The 14663-nt window shown below is 43.1% G+C and overlaps 1 protein-coding gene across 3 annotated transcripts; it reads right to left on the bottom strand.

The window, feature by feature from the left end:
• Positions 1 to 759: 759 nt before the first annotated feature.
• On the bottom strand, positions 760 to 14545 carry plekhm1 (pleckstrin homology domain containing, family M (with RUN domain) member 1). Of its 3 annotated transcripts, none has more exons than XM_047609579.1 (12): positions 14285 to 14545; positions 13569 to 13658; positions 11829 to 12070; positions 10984 to 11649; positions 9803 to 10280; positions 8884 to 9031; positions 5958 to 6941; positions 5227 to 5372; positions 3851 to 4044; positions 3650 to 3713; positions 2651 to 2808; positions 760 to 1924 (listed from the first exon to the last, which is right to left on the bottom strand). In XM_047609579.1, exons 2-12 carry the CDS (start codon positions 13620 to 13622, stop codon positions 1813 to 1815), a joined length of 3246 nt encoding a protein of 1081 aa, XP_047465535.1. In that variant the 5' UTR covers positions 13623 to 13658; positions 14285 to 14545; the 3' UTR covers positions 760 to 1812. The 3 variants fall into 3 exon arrangements, with proteins under 3 accessions (XP_047465535.1, XP_047465534.1, XP_047465536.1); XM_047609578.1 differs by having other exon boundaries at positions 14337 to 14545; XM_047609580.1 differs by lacking the exon at positions 14285 to 14545 and having other exon boundaries at positions 13569 to 14263.
• Between the last annotated feature and the right edge of the window lie 118 nt (positions 14546 to 14663).

The raw sequence follows: 14663 nt of genomic DNA, 5'->3' as shown, positions 1-14663 counted from the left end.
GGAGCAGAACCACCAGACTCAGTGTCAGCTTCTACCCGCAAGCAATTGGACATGTTAAACTCCAACAGCCTCCTTTAAAACACACACATTTAAAAAGAAATATTGTTTATTACTGTTATTTAATGCAAATACTGTTTCTGCTTTATACCACTTTGTACCTTATATTGTTGTTTAAATGCTGTGTTGGCTGAACACGCTGTGGGCCTCAGTGCTTAATTTCATTCCACATCATGTAGCATTATGTTGTTGGAATAACAATTAAGTTTCCTCGAATTAAGTCGCCCTGTGCCTCCAAAACAGCGGTGACTCATCAGAGGATAGACATGGTCGTCTAACAGGATGCTGTTAGTGGGGTTGAGGGGAGCGACCTCTGTGGATCAAGCTTGCTCCAGTGCATCCCACATATACTCAGTTTGGGATCTAGTGTTGTTTTTTTGAGTTGCTCCTTAACCATTTTTGTATGCGTGACTGTTTCTGCAGGCTGCATCCTGCTGGGAATGGCCGCTGTCATCAAGGAGTGTCATTGCTATGGGCTGGGCGTTACAAGTCAAGGTAACATCCACACGAATGAAAGGTCCAAAGGTTTACCCAGAAGAACATTGTATTGACACAAGGTGGTTAATGTTGTTTACTCCTCCTGTCAGTGGTCATAATGTTGTGGCTGATGAGATAACTATATTCAGTGTCCATGTAGATATTTATTTACATACTCATAAGAGTGATTTCAATTCAACAATGTCTTAAATAAAAGAGAGCAGACAGTATCACAGGGACATTTATTTCAATATGGCCATTTATACATCATACATAATGGGAAGAAATAAATACCAACAGGAATAACAGTATTCTGCATATGATATGTTCTGCATACATTAAGAAATGAACCAGATGAGGAGATTTCTAATTATTTTTTTTGTCTGTCTCAGTTGTTGGAGGAGATAAAATGTCAGAACCTCTTGTTCTTTTTGGGGTAATTTCTTTAGAGGACATTACAGCCGCAGCTGAAATATCTCTTTAACAGTCGTTGCTAAATAAGTGCAAATATGCAATATATGTTTTGACTTTGCAGAGAAATTCAGTATTTACCCTCCACCACAAATCTTCATTTACATCTTATTTTTCTGCCACGCATTTATTTTTATTTCACCACATGAGCAGCTTAATTAATAACTCTTCTCTGAACCTTCCTTCTAAATCACACATTTTAATGCCGGCGTGAAGACTTTATTGTTTTAGAAAAAGGAAAAAAAGTTAATGTGCAGAGAGAAACATTCCCCAAAGTCTTTGAATTAGCACGTACGTCCATTTTACAGTTATGAAAATGTAATGCGGCAGTAAAGAGAAAATAGTGTAAAGCTTAAATTAAAAACAAGGCACGATTAAAGTCTGTTATAGAGAGTGTTTCAAGTGCTGCTCTTCATTGTTTTGCATTGTACAGAGCTCACGTTTGTCAAAAGGCGACAAGCTGAACGTACTGTGGAGCATATTATGTAAACGCGGTGGTTATTTGAAGTAAAAACCAATGATGAGAAATAAAAAAATAAAAATAAAGTGTGCAGCAACCTTCAGCGTCGTCCTGCCCTTCTTTTGATGCCGTGGTTGAACTGGAAGTCACAGAGGTATTAAAGTTGGCTGCGTTGCGTCATTCTATCAACCTCTGGGGGTCTCAGCTACTGTAGCACTGCTACTCTCCCGACTTCCTCTTTGTTTTACAGGGCAGGTGAATCTATAATTGCACTTGAGGTTCCTTCATGTAAAATTTACATTGTAAATTGTTTACTTTTTATACTTTTCTCTCCCGTCCGGTGGTCGTCAAGCCTCCTGCAGGTCCCTCTCCAGGTATTTCTTCATGCGCTCGCAGCGTGGACAGGAGCTCTTGGCGGCCTTGCAGGCCAGGTGAAACACAGCTTTACAATCTTTACACCTAAATCAGAGGCAAAAATAAACATTAAAACGTGCATAGAAGTCAATGTATAGACAAATCTCTGGGTTTCTTCAAACACAACTAACAAGAAGAGGCTGATTTTGTAGTGACGTGATTTAAATGCCAACAAATATGTTGATTTAATATTAATTAAACTAAAAAAAAAATGAAATAAAAAACACTCCTTAAATACACCTTTTATTTAAGTAAGAAGCTATAAATAAATACTGAAAATGACGGAGACATAATTCTTTGACACTTTGAAGGAATCAGTGTGTTTACATGCACAGCTTAAACGAGCTATGCTCTAAATTTGACTTTCTAAATGTCCTCATCCCAGTTTACATGCAAAGGAGAAAATCAAATAACTGACAGGAACATATCCTCCTACTCTACACTAGGTGGCGATAAGTGTCTTTTCAGTGGTTTCTTGGATGTTGTTGTTCTTGGGTCATACGCTAGTGCAGCAGTTGTGGAGCATGCACATATGCGTTGTCTAGTTTAACTCTGTTTAAGGTGTATACATGCGGAGGAAAACCGATTTCCAATCACATTATCTAGGTCTTAATCGGACAAGGAGTAGAATTGGAGTAACACGTTCACATGAACTTCAGTTGTCCAGTAGGTGAATGTAAACATACTGAGAGATTTGTTGGAATCAAGCGTGGGGAGGAGAGAGGAGATAGATCTCATGATATATCCTGAGGATCACAGGATATATAGTACCTGGTAGTGCTGTCGAACTGGAAGGGGAAGATGATGTCGCCCGAGTGGCACATCTGACAAATGAAGCCACGCTGCGTGCATAGGTCGCAGCGGAACACGTGGTTGGAGGCGTGGGTCACCAATGAGAGAAGGTAGTTGGTGTATTGCCCCTCAGCTATCTAGAAAAAAACAACAACAACATATTAAGACTTTTCAAAGTAAGCCACACAGTAAGTTTTGGTCTATCGAGGTTAATATTGGCATGCTATCATTCAAAACTTTTCAAACAAAAAAAACAAAACTGTTTTAAAAGCCTGAAGCTAAATTAGCTTCCCTCTGTTTTGCCTCCAGCTAAAATTGTGACGTCACAGTGACATAGGCCATGCAGGGATCTATAGCGTCAAATAACTAACTAAAACGAAACTTATAAAAAAAAATGACACTTGAACATGCTTCAGCATTATATTAACTATCTGAAATGACAGAAAACCTCCTTAGAAAAAAAAATCTGACGAGTATTTTAGTGTTTTAGTTCGGCCAAAGTTCCATCCACTAACATGGAGGGGTGGAGCTTGTGACCTATACTGCAGACAGTCACCAGGGGGAGCTCTACTTGCTTTGGCTTCACTTTTGAGGAGATGTTACCCATATGCAACTTTTTGATCCAGACATGCCCCAGTTTCCCTTTGTTGCAAGTCAGTTTTATGAATCTACGCCTTAACTTAATAAACATGACATGTGACTGGACTGTACTTTTGCAAAAAGCCACCAACCTCTAGGATCCCGTCGTTTTTTGCAGTGACAAGTTTTGTGGAGTGAACAAGCATATTTTAACCTTTCAAAACATTTTTCTTTACAGCTTTGAATTATGGCATGATATTAATCCCATTCGTTACGATCTTTAAATTAAGCTCGACTATTTGTTTTTTTTTAATCTAACTGCTAACTTAATCTAACACACCTAAATATCCCATTTGGGATCAATAATGTCTTATCATGATTAAAGAGCCAGAAGAATACCTGACGTAAGTCCAAGACACTGTACAGTTTGCTCGACTCCAACAAATATGTTCGCTGCCCCGTTCTAGAGAGAGAAAATCAAAACTGTAATTTAATACCCGTTACACAGAGGTCGTTGTATAAAAAGAATTAAGGAACATCACTTGGGGTAATGGGGCCTGTTACAATAAAAAATACTATGCAGAAACATCACACACAAACCTAGCTTGGAGGGTCTTGAGGGCTCCGCTGCGGCAGGTGAGCAGGTAGTCGCCCACCAGACGCAGCCTCTCCCGGAGGCTGTGGGTCTGAGTCATGGACTCTGCGTGCTTCACCAACTCTGGGTTCAGCTGCTCCAGGTTCAGCAGAGGCTCCTGTTCGATCTGAGCCAGCAACCGCAGGACTTTCTTAGACACCTGGGAAGTGAAAATCTCATGAGCATGACAACGTTTACCAAGTTACCATGTAATCATGTTACTGAAGCTGTGGCACAGTGATGGGTCTCTCACTAGCTGATTCTTAAGATGTTGCTGTCCAACCTCATAAGAGGTCAAAGGTGTTTATAGCAGATCCGAACGGCCACCGGGAGTAAAAAGCCAGCAAACTGAGCGTCAGATAGAGATGTACAATAACCGGCTCCTTTCTTTATTTACCGCCAGAAACAATCCCCAATATGAGAATTTTCCAACCTTGCAATAAATGTGATAAACGTGACGTAGGTGCGCAGCCGTAGCTCACCTGTGGCTAATGAGCAGAGCAGAATGACTAAGTATTTTGGAAGGCGGTGAAGAAGACACGGAGATCTCTGAGCAGCTCGTGGCTAATCAAGGCTCCTCATCAATAACGTGGAACTGATTCAGATATCCTGAGGTGGATGTGGAACAAACTTGTCCCATATCCAAGGTTTGCAAACAAAGAGATAATGGCTAAGGAAAGTAACACAACAAATTTATTCCACCACCTGAAGTACAACCACAAGCCAAAGTTTGACGAAAGCCAGTAAATGTGTTTGGAGAAAGCAGCCACATCATCCAGGAAATTAAAATAAAAATAAAAACTAAAAAACTCTGGAAGCCAAAAACTGCAGATGCATTCAGTAAGTCCACTCTGCAGGATAAGCACTAATTAAACTTGTAGTTGAGCAGCTTATTTGGCTGTGCTAAGTGCTCATCTCAGAGCTCTCAAGACAGAATGTGGTGGCAGACTGAGTCAAAAACTTTTTATCGTTATCGCCAGAGTGGCAACATTTTTCTGAATAACATTTTTAGCTCATATTGCCCATCTGTACTTTACATGAGGTAGTTCACTGAGTTCAGTCAGCCAGGATCTAACCATGCAACATGCAAGTTGAACGGGGCATGAATCCATCTTTCATTGAAAGGACTATTTAACGTCGGACTTGTAAAACCCTGAAAGGCTGCAGCAGAGCCAAAGAAATCTTTCTTTTATTCTTTTACAGTTGTCATGTCTGCTGAAAGCTTAAATATATGATTTCCAGCCAAAGGTTTATTTGGAGCTCATGCTAGTAATGTTCGACCTCGGTGCTTTTCCAAGACTGACGTCACGCAGGACTTAATTACCAGATGGGCTGTACCTACCTCTCGCTGCGTGAGGTCCCAGTTGTGCACCATGCGCGAGGGGATGATGGAGGTCTCCCCGTGGTGGCAGGAGTCACAGTAGTACTGGCCTGTGAACTCACATAACCTGGCTCTGCCATGGGAAGGGCCGATCTGCTGAGAACAGCCTGCGAATGACACGATAAACATGCCTCAGATTTGGATGCGCATCCACCCACAAACAGGTATGTTAGTCAGGAGGACATCTGAACAATGAACAAAGTTTTTCTTGATGTTATTATTACTAGTATTTTTTACATTTGTCTACATAGTTAAACACCACAGGCTGTCAACATTATATGAGATTGATGCTGTTAAATTCTTGCAGCTAAATCTTTTATTGTTTCTCGGGTGTGTGGCCGTCACGGGCCCTCCCTGGAAGATAGTTTGTTGATCTTTATTGAGGGGTGAAATAAAGGGCAGAAAAATGTGGAAGGATGGACAGAGGATGCTGTAATTAAAACATCCATTGCTTATGATGAGAGAAAGGTTTTGTTATCTAAAGTAGAAACGAAAAACGCGTTATAAAACTAATATCGCATGAAAGTTCATATGATTTTGAGCAGAGCTATAGTAAACAAAAAGTGGAACAAACAAAACCTTTCAAGCTAAAAGCTCTAAACCTGAAAAGCACATTTGGGATTACATCAAGCAAACTGCCCACAGTTCATATGGAATAATCTTCAACGCATCCTTTAATATCTCAGTTTTACCTGCACATTTGAAGTTCTGTGTGTCAAGCCCCTTCTCCGAAGGAACTGTACAGAGATGAGCAAGAAGTACTCCATCTTCTTTTAGTCTGTGCTGCACCAATCTGTAGAGATTTCCGTTCACTCCTGAATGCACCACCGCCGGTTCCTCAGAGACGCCGTCCTCCCCGCTCTCCAGGTAGGAGTCCAGAGCTTCCCGGATCAAAACCCTCCAGGACCGAGCCTCGTCTGCGTTCTCCGCCCTGAGTCGGAGCGTCTCCTTGACCGTCAGGAGTCTGAAAAAGGCCGGTCCTCCCAGGGACACGTCAGGAACCACGTCCCGGATTTCCTCAATGGGGTGGCTTTGACGCAGCAACTTCCTTCCATCTGTGACCTGAAAGCCTTTCAAGGACTCCAAGGAGAGAGAGAAAACCAGAGGCGTCCACGTCCGAGTCTCGGGATCCGTGGAAAAGTACAAAACCGCTTCTTTGATGGCGTCCGTTTCCAAATCAGTAGTCCGACTCCAGTTCAGTTCCTGTTGAGGGGAAGGAGGAGGAGCCACACAGGTGCTGGCTTCAGAGGAAGGTAAGCCTCGCTCGGGGCTGGAGGGGGCGGAGGAAGGGGATGAAGCCGTGCGTTCATCCACGCCGTTCTCCCTGGACGACTGCAACACCTCCCAGTGATCGTCAGCACGAGACGCTGGGCGGCATTTGTTGACTGCCTCCACTATCCGGTCCACCCAGTCCTCGGCCTCGTCTCGGTTGGCCGCTCGGAGGAAAAGCCGCTTCCCAGAAAAAGCCAACTCGAAGCGGCCCTCGGGCGACGTGACCCGGGCGTCTTCGCATCGCATCAGGGAGCAGTTGTCGCAACACGTCCGCTCCTCCGCGTTCACGTAGAGTCGGAACTCGAAGGGCGACAGCTCGCAGTAGTAGTCGCGCCACATTCCCACCGCTCCTCTCCGTTCCAGGTGACCCAGCTTCAGCAGGCCTCGAAAGGGGTTGGACAGCCCTGACGAACAGACACAGGAAATGGAAAGTGAGACGAAGAAGACTTCATAAATTATACCAAAGAATCTTTGGTTTATTTACACTATAATAGAATAGTTTCATTGTTTCTAAATTGGGTGAAACAATTAACTTCCATCTGTAGAATCAGTTTTAACTTCAACCTTGACAGACAAACAGCACACTTCCTGTTTAATATTACGAGATCATAGTTTTGTTTTCTCGCTTTAAAGAAACGGTGAGACACCACAGGAGATGGCGGTAGGTAACATGCACATTTCATTGAATATTTAGTGACATTAAACTGAATAGACGAAGTGAAACTAGACGAATGGTTAAATAATAAAGTTTGTGGCTTCTTCTGGAGTACTGCCTGGGACAACAAAGAGTCCATAGTCCATGGAACTTCCCTGTCGTAATAAAAACCTTAATAAAAGTATAATGAAATCTCTTCCTCCTTTCTGCATTTCACTTCCTTTTTCTCCACCTCTCACTCAGGTGAGGTCACGAAAGAAAAGCACGGTTATCGTATTTCAGCGCCATTAAGGCCACGCCTTAGAAGTGACGCAATAGCAGAAGTTTTGTCATTTGGCACCTGACTGAAATGACCAGCTGGAATAACTCAGTCTGAGGTGTGTCACAGTCCAGTCACACATATCTGGCTGACTGAATCAGACTGTCCAGCCTTCTACCTTTACAAGCCGTCCAGGGTGTGAATCCCCACTGCATGATGCTGCCACCGTCATGCTTCACAGTAGGGATGGTGTGTTTAGTCAAGTTCAATAGACAAATAGATCATTCATAACAAAACTTTAAAGCAAATCTATGGGACTAAACCTTTTGGCTGTTGATGCTGAACTTCAAATTGACCCAGTTGAAAAGAAACATAATAAGATTGAGAGGGTGGTGTAAACCTTTGATAATCCATTCAATAGGGAAATGTTAGCTCCTAAAAAACCATGTGAACACTTTGTGTGCCTGGTTGGAATAAATCCATGCTTTCTGCTCATGTTTGTTCCGTATGGGCTAAATATGAGGTGATGTGACGATTTTCCAGGATGGACAGAAACATGGAGGTAGCAAACAAGTGTTGGAAAAAATGAACCGATGTGGGCAGCATCCTGGCAACATCCTGGTTACCTTCTATTGAATATTTTCAGTGTTAATAAAGTTGCGTAAATAATAAAGTTCTACTTTTATACACCGATCAGCCACAACATTAAAACCAGTGACAGGAGAAGTGAATTACATTGACCATCTTGTGACAGTACAATGTTCTGCTGGGAAACTTTTGGATCTGGAATTCGTTTCTGACCAGGATCGACCGCCTTGGCTTTGAGACTGCCAGCTGTCACGGGTCTGACCTCCAGCTGTGAGAGCCACATGCTTATGCTTATTGTATTCCTCCATGTCATACGTCACCGTGTTGACAACATCATCATCACACATTTATGTGCGCTGGAACAGTGTCAGGTAAACAATAGACAGCAATATACACCCCATAGCAATAACACTCCTTGATGGCAGCAGTCATCCCCTGGCCTCACTAGATCCCAAACTGATCAAGTATCTGAGGGATGATCCACAGAGGACCCTGTCCCCAACCCATAGGACCCAAAGGCCCCCACCAACAACACTGTGTTACCACACACCACGTGAGACCCTCAGAAAGACCCATGTCCATTCTCTGATGAGTCACAACTGTTTTGGATGCACAAGGGAAACCTACACAATATTAGTCACTGGTCATAATGTTATGCCTGATTGGTGTAAATCCTGCAGATCTGATAATCCACAGCAGGCAGAACCACTTCACACATGTCAAAACAGCTCTAGTCTGACGTTTTGTAGCATGTAAACACTTATCTTAACTGATCATTTAATTTAAGGTCCACGTAAACACCTGTTTTGTTTTTTATTTTAAGCAGTAAAGACGGCGTAGGTACCTATTTGTCTGCGGTGGACGACGCTGGGAGGCGACTGAGAGTCCTTGAGCTCCTCTGGATCGGCAGAGGGAGGCAACTCCTCACTGTCTGGCACCTCCTCCAGATGAGGCCTGTATATGTCATCGTCTGAGATCCAAGAATGTGGGTGCTGCAAAAGCAAAATAAACAACAATGGTTCCCATTAGGGCACATCGTTTGGGATCAGTCACATAAAAGGTCAAGAGACCGTAACCACAAACTATCTTGAGTAACTTCAACAGAATGGTCGTTGTTCGGCAACAGCAGCATAAGCCCTTTATATAGAGAAAATGTTATGACATATCCTGCAGCTGTTTGGAAATCACGCGGGACACGGGGTTACAGTGTGGCGTATCCAATATCCTGCCAGAGGAGCATTTTCTTCTGGACCTCTATGAACAGGCTAAACAGCCAGAAGTCACATTTTCCTATGAATGGATAAAAAGCTTGAGCTTGACTTTCCACCATCACACACTGGTTTCTAGGGTTTAGAGTCAAATGTCCCAGTAGTCATTTCCTGAGTGGGAATACCCAAACAGCAATGCACAATTTCCACATGAACTATCTGGGACAAAAAAAAACAACAACAACAAAAAAAAAAGCAAGCGTGACCAGCGTGATCAGCTACCACTGAGCCTGAGAGTCACAGTAGAAGTGTTGCTCAAGTGCTCTTTGGTGTTACTTCATTGCCCGTTTAAAAAAAAAAGAAAGAAAAAGAACTGGTGAAAAGAAAACCGTACGACTGGCTCAGCTCAAATTTAATCAGTAGCTCATCACAGATTCGTATCACCGGCTGATACTGAAGGCTACGACAGTTTGAATGTAGCGGTACTATCTGTATTTAATGAGCTGATAGGAGGAGGTAGACTAGGATATCAATTTCCTATTATCTGAGACTTACTGAGACTGACTCTGTGGAGTATTTCCTGCTGAGGACGCTAGCAGAGCGATGTGGGCCTTGATGCACTGACGATTCAGAGCTGCCCTTCACTGAGCTGTCCATTTCCTGGACAGAATCGCTGCTCTTCAGAGCTTTCGCCTCCACCTCAGGCTCGCTGACTAGCGGAAGCACGTCCGTGTCCGAGTGCATCTCAGAGGAGGCGTCATCGCAGACCACGGGTGGACACTGGACGTCTTGGTTCTCGTCAGAGGACGACAGATCAAGAGACGCTGCCGGTGGCTCTGAATCAGACAGGTCAGAAGTTGGAGGTTGGTCCACGGGCTCTTGGGATGGTGTGGGAGGACCCTGCGTCTCGCTGTCCGAGCCGCTGAAAACGGCGTTCTCCGAGAACTGATCGGGGCCCGTGCTGGAGACAAACGAGTCTTCACGCATGGAGTCCTGACTGCAGTCTCCACTCTCCCGGAAATAGCTCAGCTGACTGCAGAGACACAGAGACGTATTATTGTCTATTTGTGTTGTTAAAAATCGACAATCAGTTTCAGTTGCAAGAATAAGCGGTTGGAGATCGACCCACATTGTGGACCTGTGCAGCCCATACATTCCCCCTCCCCCACTAGCAGAGTGCATGCAACCGGAAGCTGGAAAATGCTTGTGCTCTGCCTCCTATTTTTGTGTGCGTTAGAGCATTAAATATACTTTGATTTTAATAAATGTTTATGTTTTTGGTTAAACTGAGCCTTGAGACTCATTGTGTCATTTTTATCATGTAAAATAGAGGGAGAAAAAGAAGTGTTGGTTTCAAAAACCAGTAGTAACACATCTGCCATCGGTCAGGGCTGATGTAAAAAAAAAAGAAGAAGAAGAAGAAGATGATGAACGGTATCCGTGTTGGCCTTAAAAAATCTATATTGGCTAATCTCTAGTTAAGACTGAATAATTCTTCAGTATGAATTATCCAAACCTGACTAAAACAAGAGTACTTGCACATATGGCGATTAATATATACATGTGAAGATCTAGTGAGAAGATTATTTTGGAGTAGACCACAGTGTCTTGGGGAACAGTGTGATACTATAAGTGTTAGTTTTGGTATTTTTTTTAGATAAGTAGTGTTAATCGTCAAGTCTCATTTCCTCTTGTGTGCTGGCATGATCGAAGACACACCTAAAAATGACACCTACTCTTTCTGCTGTCTCTTGATGCTGATGCTGACATTAATGGGCGCTTCCAGGTCACACGAAGACCACTGATCTGCTGTCGGGCTGCGGGGGTCCTGCCCCTGCAGAAGGCTATCGGAGCTCAAGCTGGAGGAGAGCTGGGAGGAGCCCGTGGTGTCCAGGCTTAAGTTCGACGAGTGAAGCGCGCCTCCTTGTAATACGCCCGACCCCCTGCTCAGCAACACCGGGCAGCCTCTCTGCACATCCAATGCATCGGACGAGCCCGAAGACTGAGACGCCGTATCCCACAATTCCTTACATACGGGCTTGGAGTTGGGATGATCTCCGCCATTGATGGACAGGTCGAATGTTTCCAGTTGGGACAAGGGGCAGAGTCCAGCAAGAGCCAGCGGGGTGGTGGTCCATTCGTTGAGGACGGCTGACTTGTAGGAGAGGCTGAACGTGAGCGAGGCCAGACCCTGGAGGTAGCTGAGCAGAACCTCACGCTCCTCTGAGTTCAGGAGCAAGGCACTGGGCTGATAGTAAGAGTGCAGCTCGGAGTCCTCCCGGAACAGCGACATGAGGTAGCACTCCAGGAGGCCGTGGTTGAGGGCCAGTCGTAGCCATGCTCGGCAGCGGCCAACGTCCGTCCCGACAAAGCTGATCTTCTCCAGCTCTGTGATCACATCACTGGGGAATAAACAGAGACTGTTATGACACTTAAGGCTAACTTGTCACAGAATAGTGACTCATATTTATTATTATGTAACATCAAAAAGTCTCAAATTGTCAGTGTTCGGCATTTATACTTGATTAATTCCCTCTTGGAATGACCTTTTGTCATTAACAGCGTCTTAGTTCTGACTCACCGGTGGGTTACAGTCTTCAGGAGGCTCCAGAAAAAAGGCTGGGGAAGCGGTCCTCTGTCTCCTTTCCTGTTCCGCCCTCCAGCCTCCGAGCGGATGTACTTGCTCTTGATACCATGTATGAAGATGGCTTCCAGGGCAGAGCAGAGGAGGTTGGCGTCACCGTCTTCACTGGTGACCATGGTGTCTGACATCACATACCGCTTCTGCAAGGCCTTGAGCGAATGTGCCAACCTCTCTTTGATCTAGGACAGGGTGGAAGAAGGAAATATTATCCTCATGTTTTGGGGAGTGGGATCAGTAAATGAGATTCTGACAAAAACACGGTTGGTAAGATGGAAGAAATAACATGTTACGTTTTCCGACAGAAATAAAAGACACAACATTTTGAAGAAGGCAATGAGGGAAAAGTAAAACGGGGTCAGCAGATGCGTAGTTATGAAACATAACATCCTGTTGGTTACCTGCTGTCACATGTCAGTCACTGTCAGACAATATGAAGAGAAAATGAAAACATCACAAGCATCTATCTATCTATCTATCTATCTATCTATCTATCTATCTATCTATCTATATAATGCCTTTCTTAAAAACCAGCATGAGTTCTATGTATTTTGAGATGTATTTAGTGCATGATCAGACTTTGCTTTTATTGATATGAATCATTTGCCTAAATTTACCTTTCGGTGCACATTAATGCTACCAGAACATTGCTGAATACATGTCAGCAAAAGAAAAGAAGGGCTTAGTTTTAGGGTCGGGAAGATTTGCAAGAGTCAGAACTTAAGTTAAAAAAAATAAAATAAAATAAAAACAAATCACAGTTTGCATTATTTAATTTAACTCTTTGACTTTTGAGAGTCTGCATAGAAATATCCCTTGAGGAACAAATACCTTTTTGTATTGCATGCTGTCGTTAAAGCCAGACGAGGTTACTTTGAAGAAAGCAAGAAAAAAACTCACATACCTGATAATTATAGTAAAAACGTCTACTGGTAAGTTACTCTTTATAGAATAATCATGTTCATCTTGATGCATGTCAATAAAACTATGATCTTTTATGTACAAATCTTATCTTGCTTCCAAAGTTTTGGTACTTCAGAGCAAAACACCTCAAGAGTTCTTGACAGTGAGCACTGAAGTGCCCTTCTTTTGCTTCACTTGGCAAAACTTAACCTTTTGCAGCCATCAAATATCTACAGTTCTTGGCTGTTTTTCAAGCGACTTGTCACACCAGCTGAGCAGCATGTTCTGCAGTTTTTCCCCAAACTATTAACCTCTTATCATTCTAGCCTTTTTGCAAAAGACAAACAAAACAAAACATCAACTTAGGACATGCGTAAAGTAAAATGAATGCTGTTCATACATAATTTGGAGCTTGTGCATGGTCTTGTAATAGCCACTTGGTTAGTAGATGGAAAAAGTGCCCATATACGACTCAGCTGAATGAAGATGTATGATCAGGCATGTGCTCTTTCCTACTAATTATTAATTAATGAACGTGTTCCGCTCTTGTTATTTTTCCTTTGCAGTTTTAAGCTGCTGTGTTTGCCTCTAACCTCAGCCTCATTAAAAGCATCCAACTGAATCCTGCTGAAATAAAACTGTAAATGTAGGCAAGTCAGTGACCGTATATTTAAAACACATACATATATTATACACGCAACAAAAACCAGGTAACTCTCTTCACCTGAGGCACCAAAAGACGTGTAAAAGTGAAACAAGAACAGTTTGTGCTTTTACCTGGTTGACATTTTTGGCCTCAGCTGGCATATCTGGCGTCTGTGTGGCTAGCATGGCACTTCCCTGGATGGTCTACTCCCACATGGCAAACTGAAACACAAAAACGAAGCTCCTCTTTTGGGATATGCAAAACGGAGACGAATGAACAGGTAGGGCAAGCCTTTACTGTAAACCCCGGCAGAAGACAGCTGAGGTTAAGGGAGCTGCTTGTCTCCATGTTACCGGTGTGTGACTACATTTCCCCATCACGAGACTAGACTCTGTGACATAGCGGCTGTTTCTGTGAGTGACCACTGGGTCATGTGAGGTTCTGATTAACGAGGTTGTCTGCAGGGAAGTAGCTACAAAATGCTTCATGTCTAACTTCCCCAAATGAAAATAAAGAGCAATGTGAACAAATCCGGACATGTCACTCAAGACTCCCTGACGCGATCACACCCAGATAAGATAGCTTCAAATGTCACCCCCCTCCCCAAGTAGTGCCAAGCCATGAACACAAATAGATGTAATTAACAAAAAAAAACAGTGGGTAGCAGATAAATATTAGCCCCATTAGCCAGTGCAATCAGTTTCTGTCTGCACATTGTGACATTTTTTAAGCATGTAACTTTAGACTAAACGCATTTTAATGTCTCCAGTAGCTTTTGCATGACTTGGCATTAAGTTAACGCTTCACATGTAAGCGAGAATAATAAAAATAATAATAAAAAACTTACGTGGATTTATGTAGCATTTCATAAATACAGAACAGTCAGCTAGCTTCCTTACCGAAACAGGTTGGTTAATTTGCCCCTACGGTCCAAAGACAACCGCGTGTCCTCTGTAAATTATTACAAAGTCCGCGGCTTCATGTTAAAAGCACGTTAATCCATACAGTCGCTATCCGTTTATTCTTTTATAATGCCTTTAAAAACGAAAAAAAACAGCACAGAAATCGCTCCGAAGCGAGGGGCTCCCTTCCAACTGAGGTCGAGAAATGCATCATGGGAACTTGAGACTTTGCGGTGCCTTCACGCTACATCACAAATACAGTAAACGTGAAACTCTTATATAAAAGCGACATTTTACGTTCATCAAACACCCTTTTTATTATAA

Source organism: Mugil cephalus, chromosome 16 (assembly GCF_022458985.1).
Source record: "Mugil cephalus isolate CIBA_MC_2020 chromosome 16, CIBA_Mcephalus_1.1, whole genome shotgun sequence".
In the NCBI taxonomy this organism is placed as follows: Eukaryota; Metazoa; Chordata; class Actinopteri; order Mugiliformes; family Mugilidae; genus Mugil; species Mugil cephalus.
Note: the sequence above shows the minus strand (reverse complement) of the source record. Positions and strands in the feature narration are given on the sequence as shown.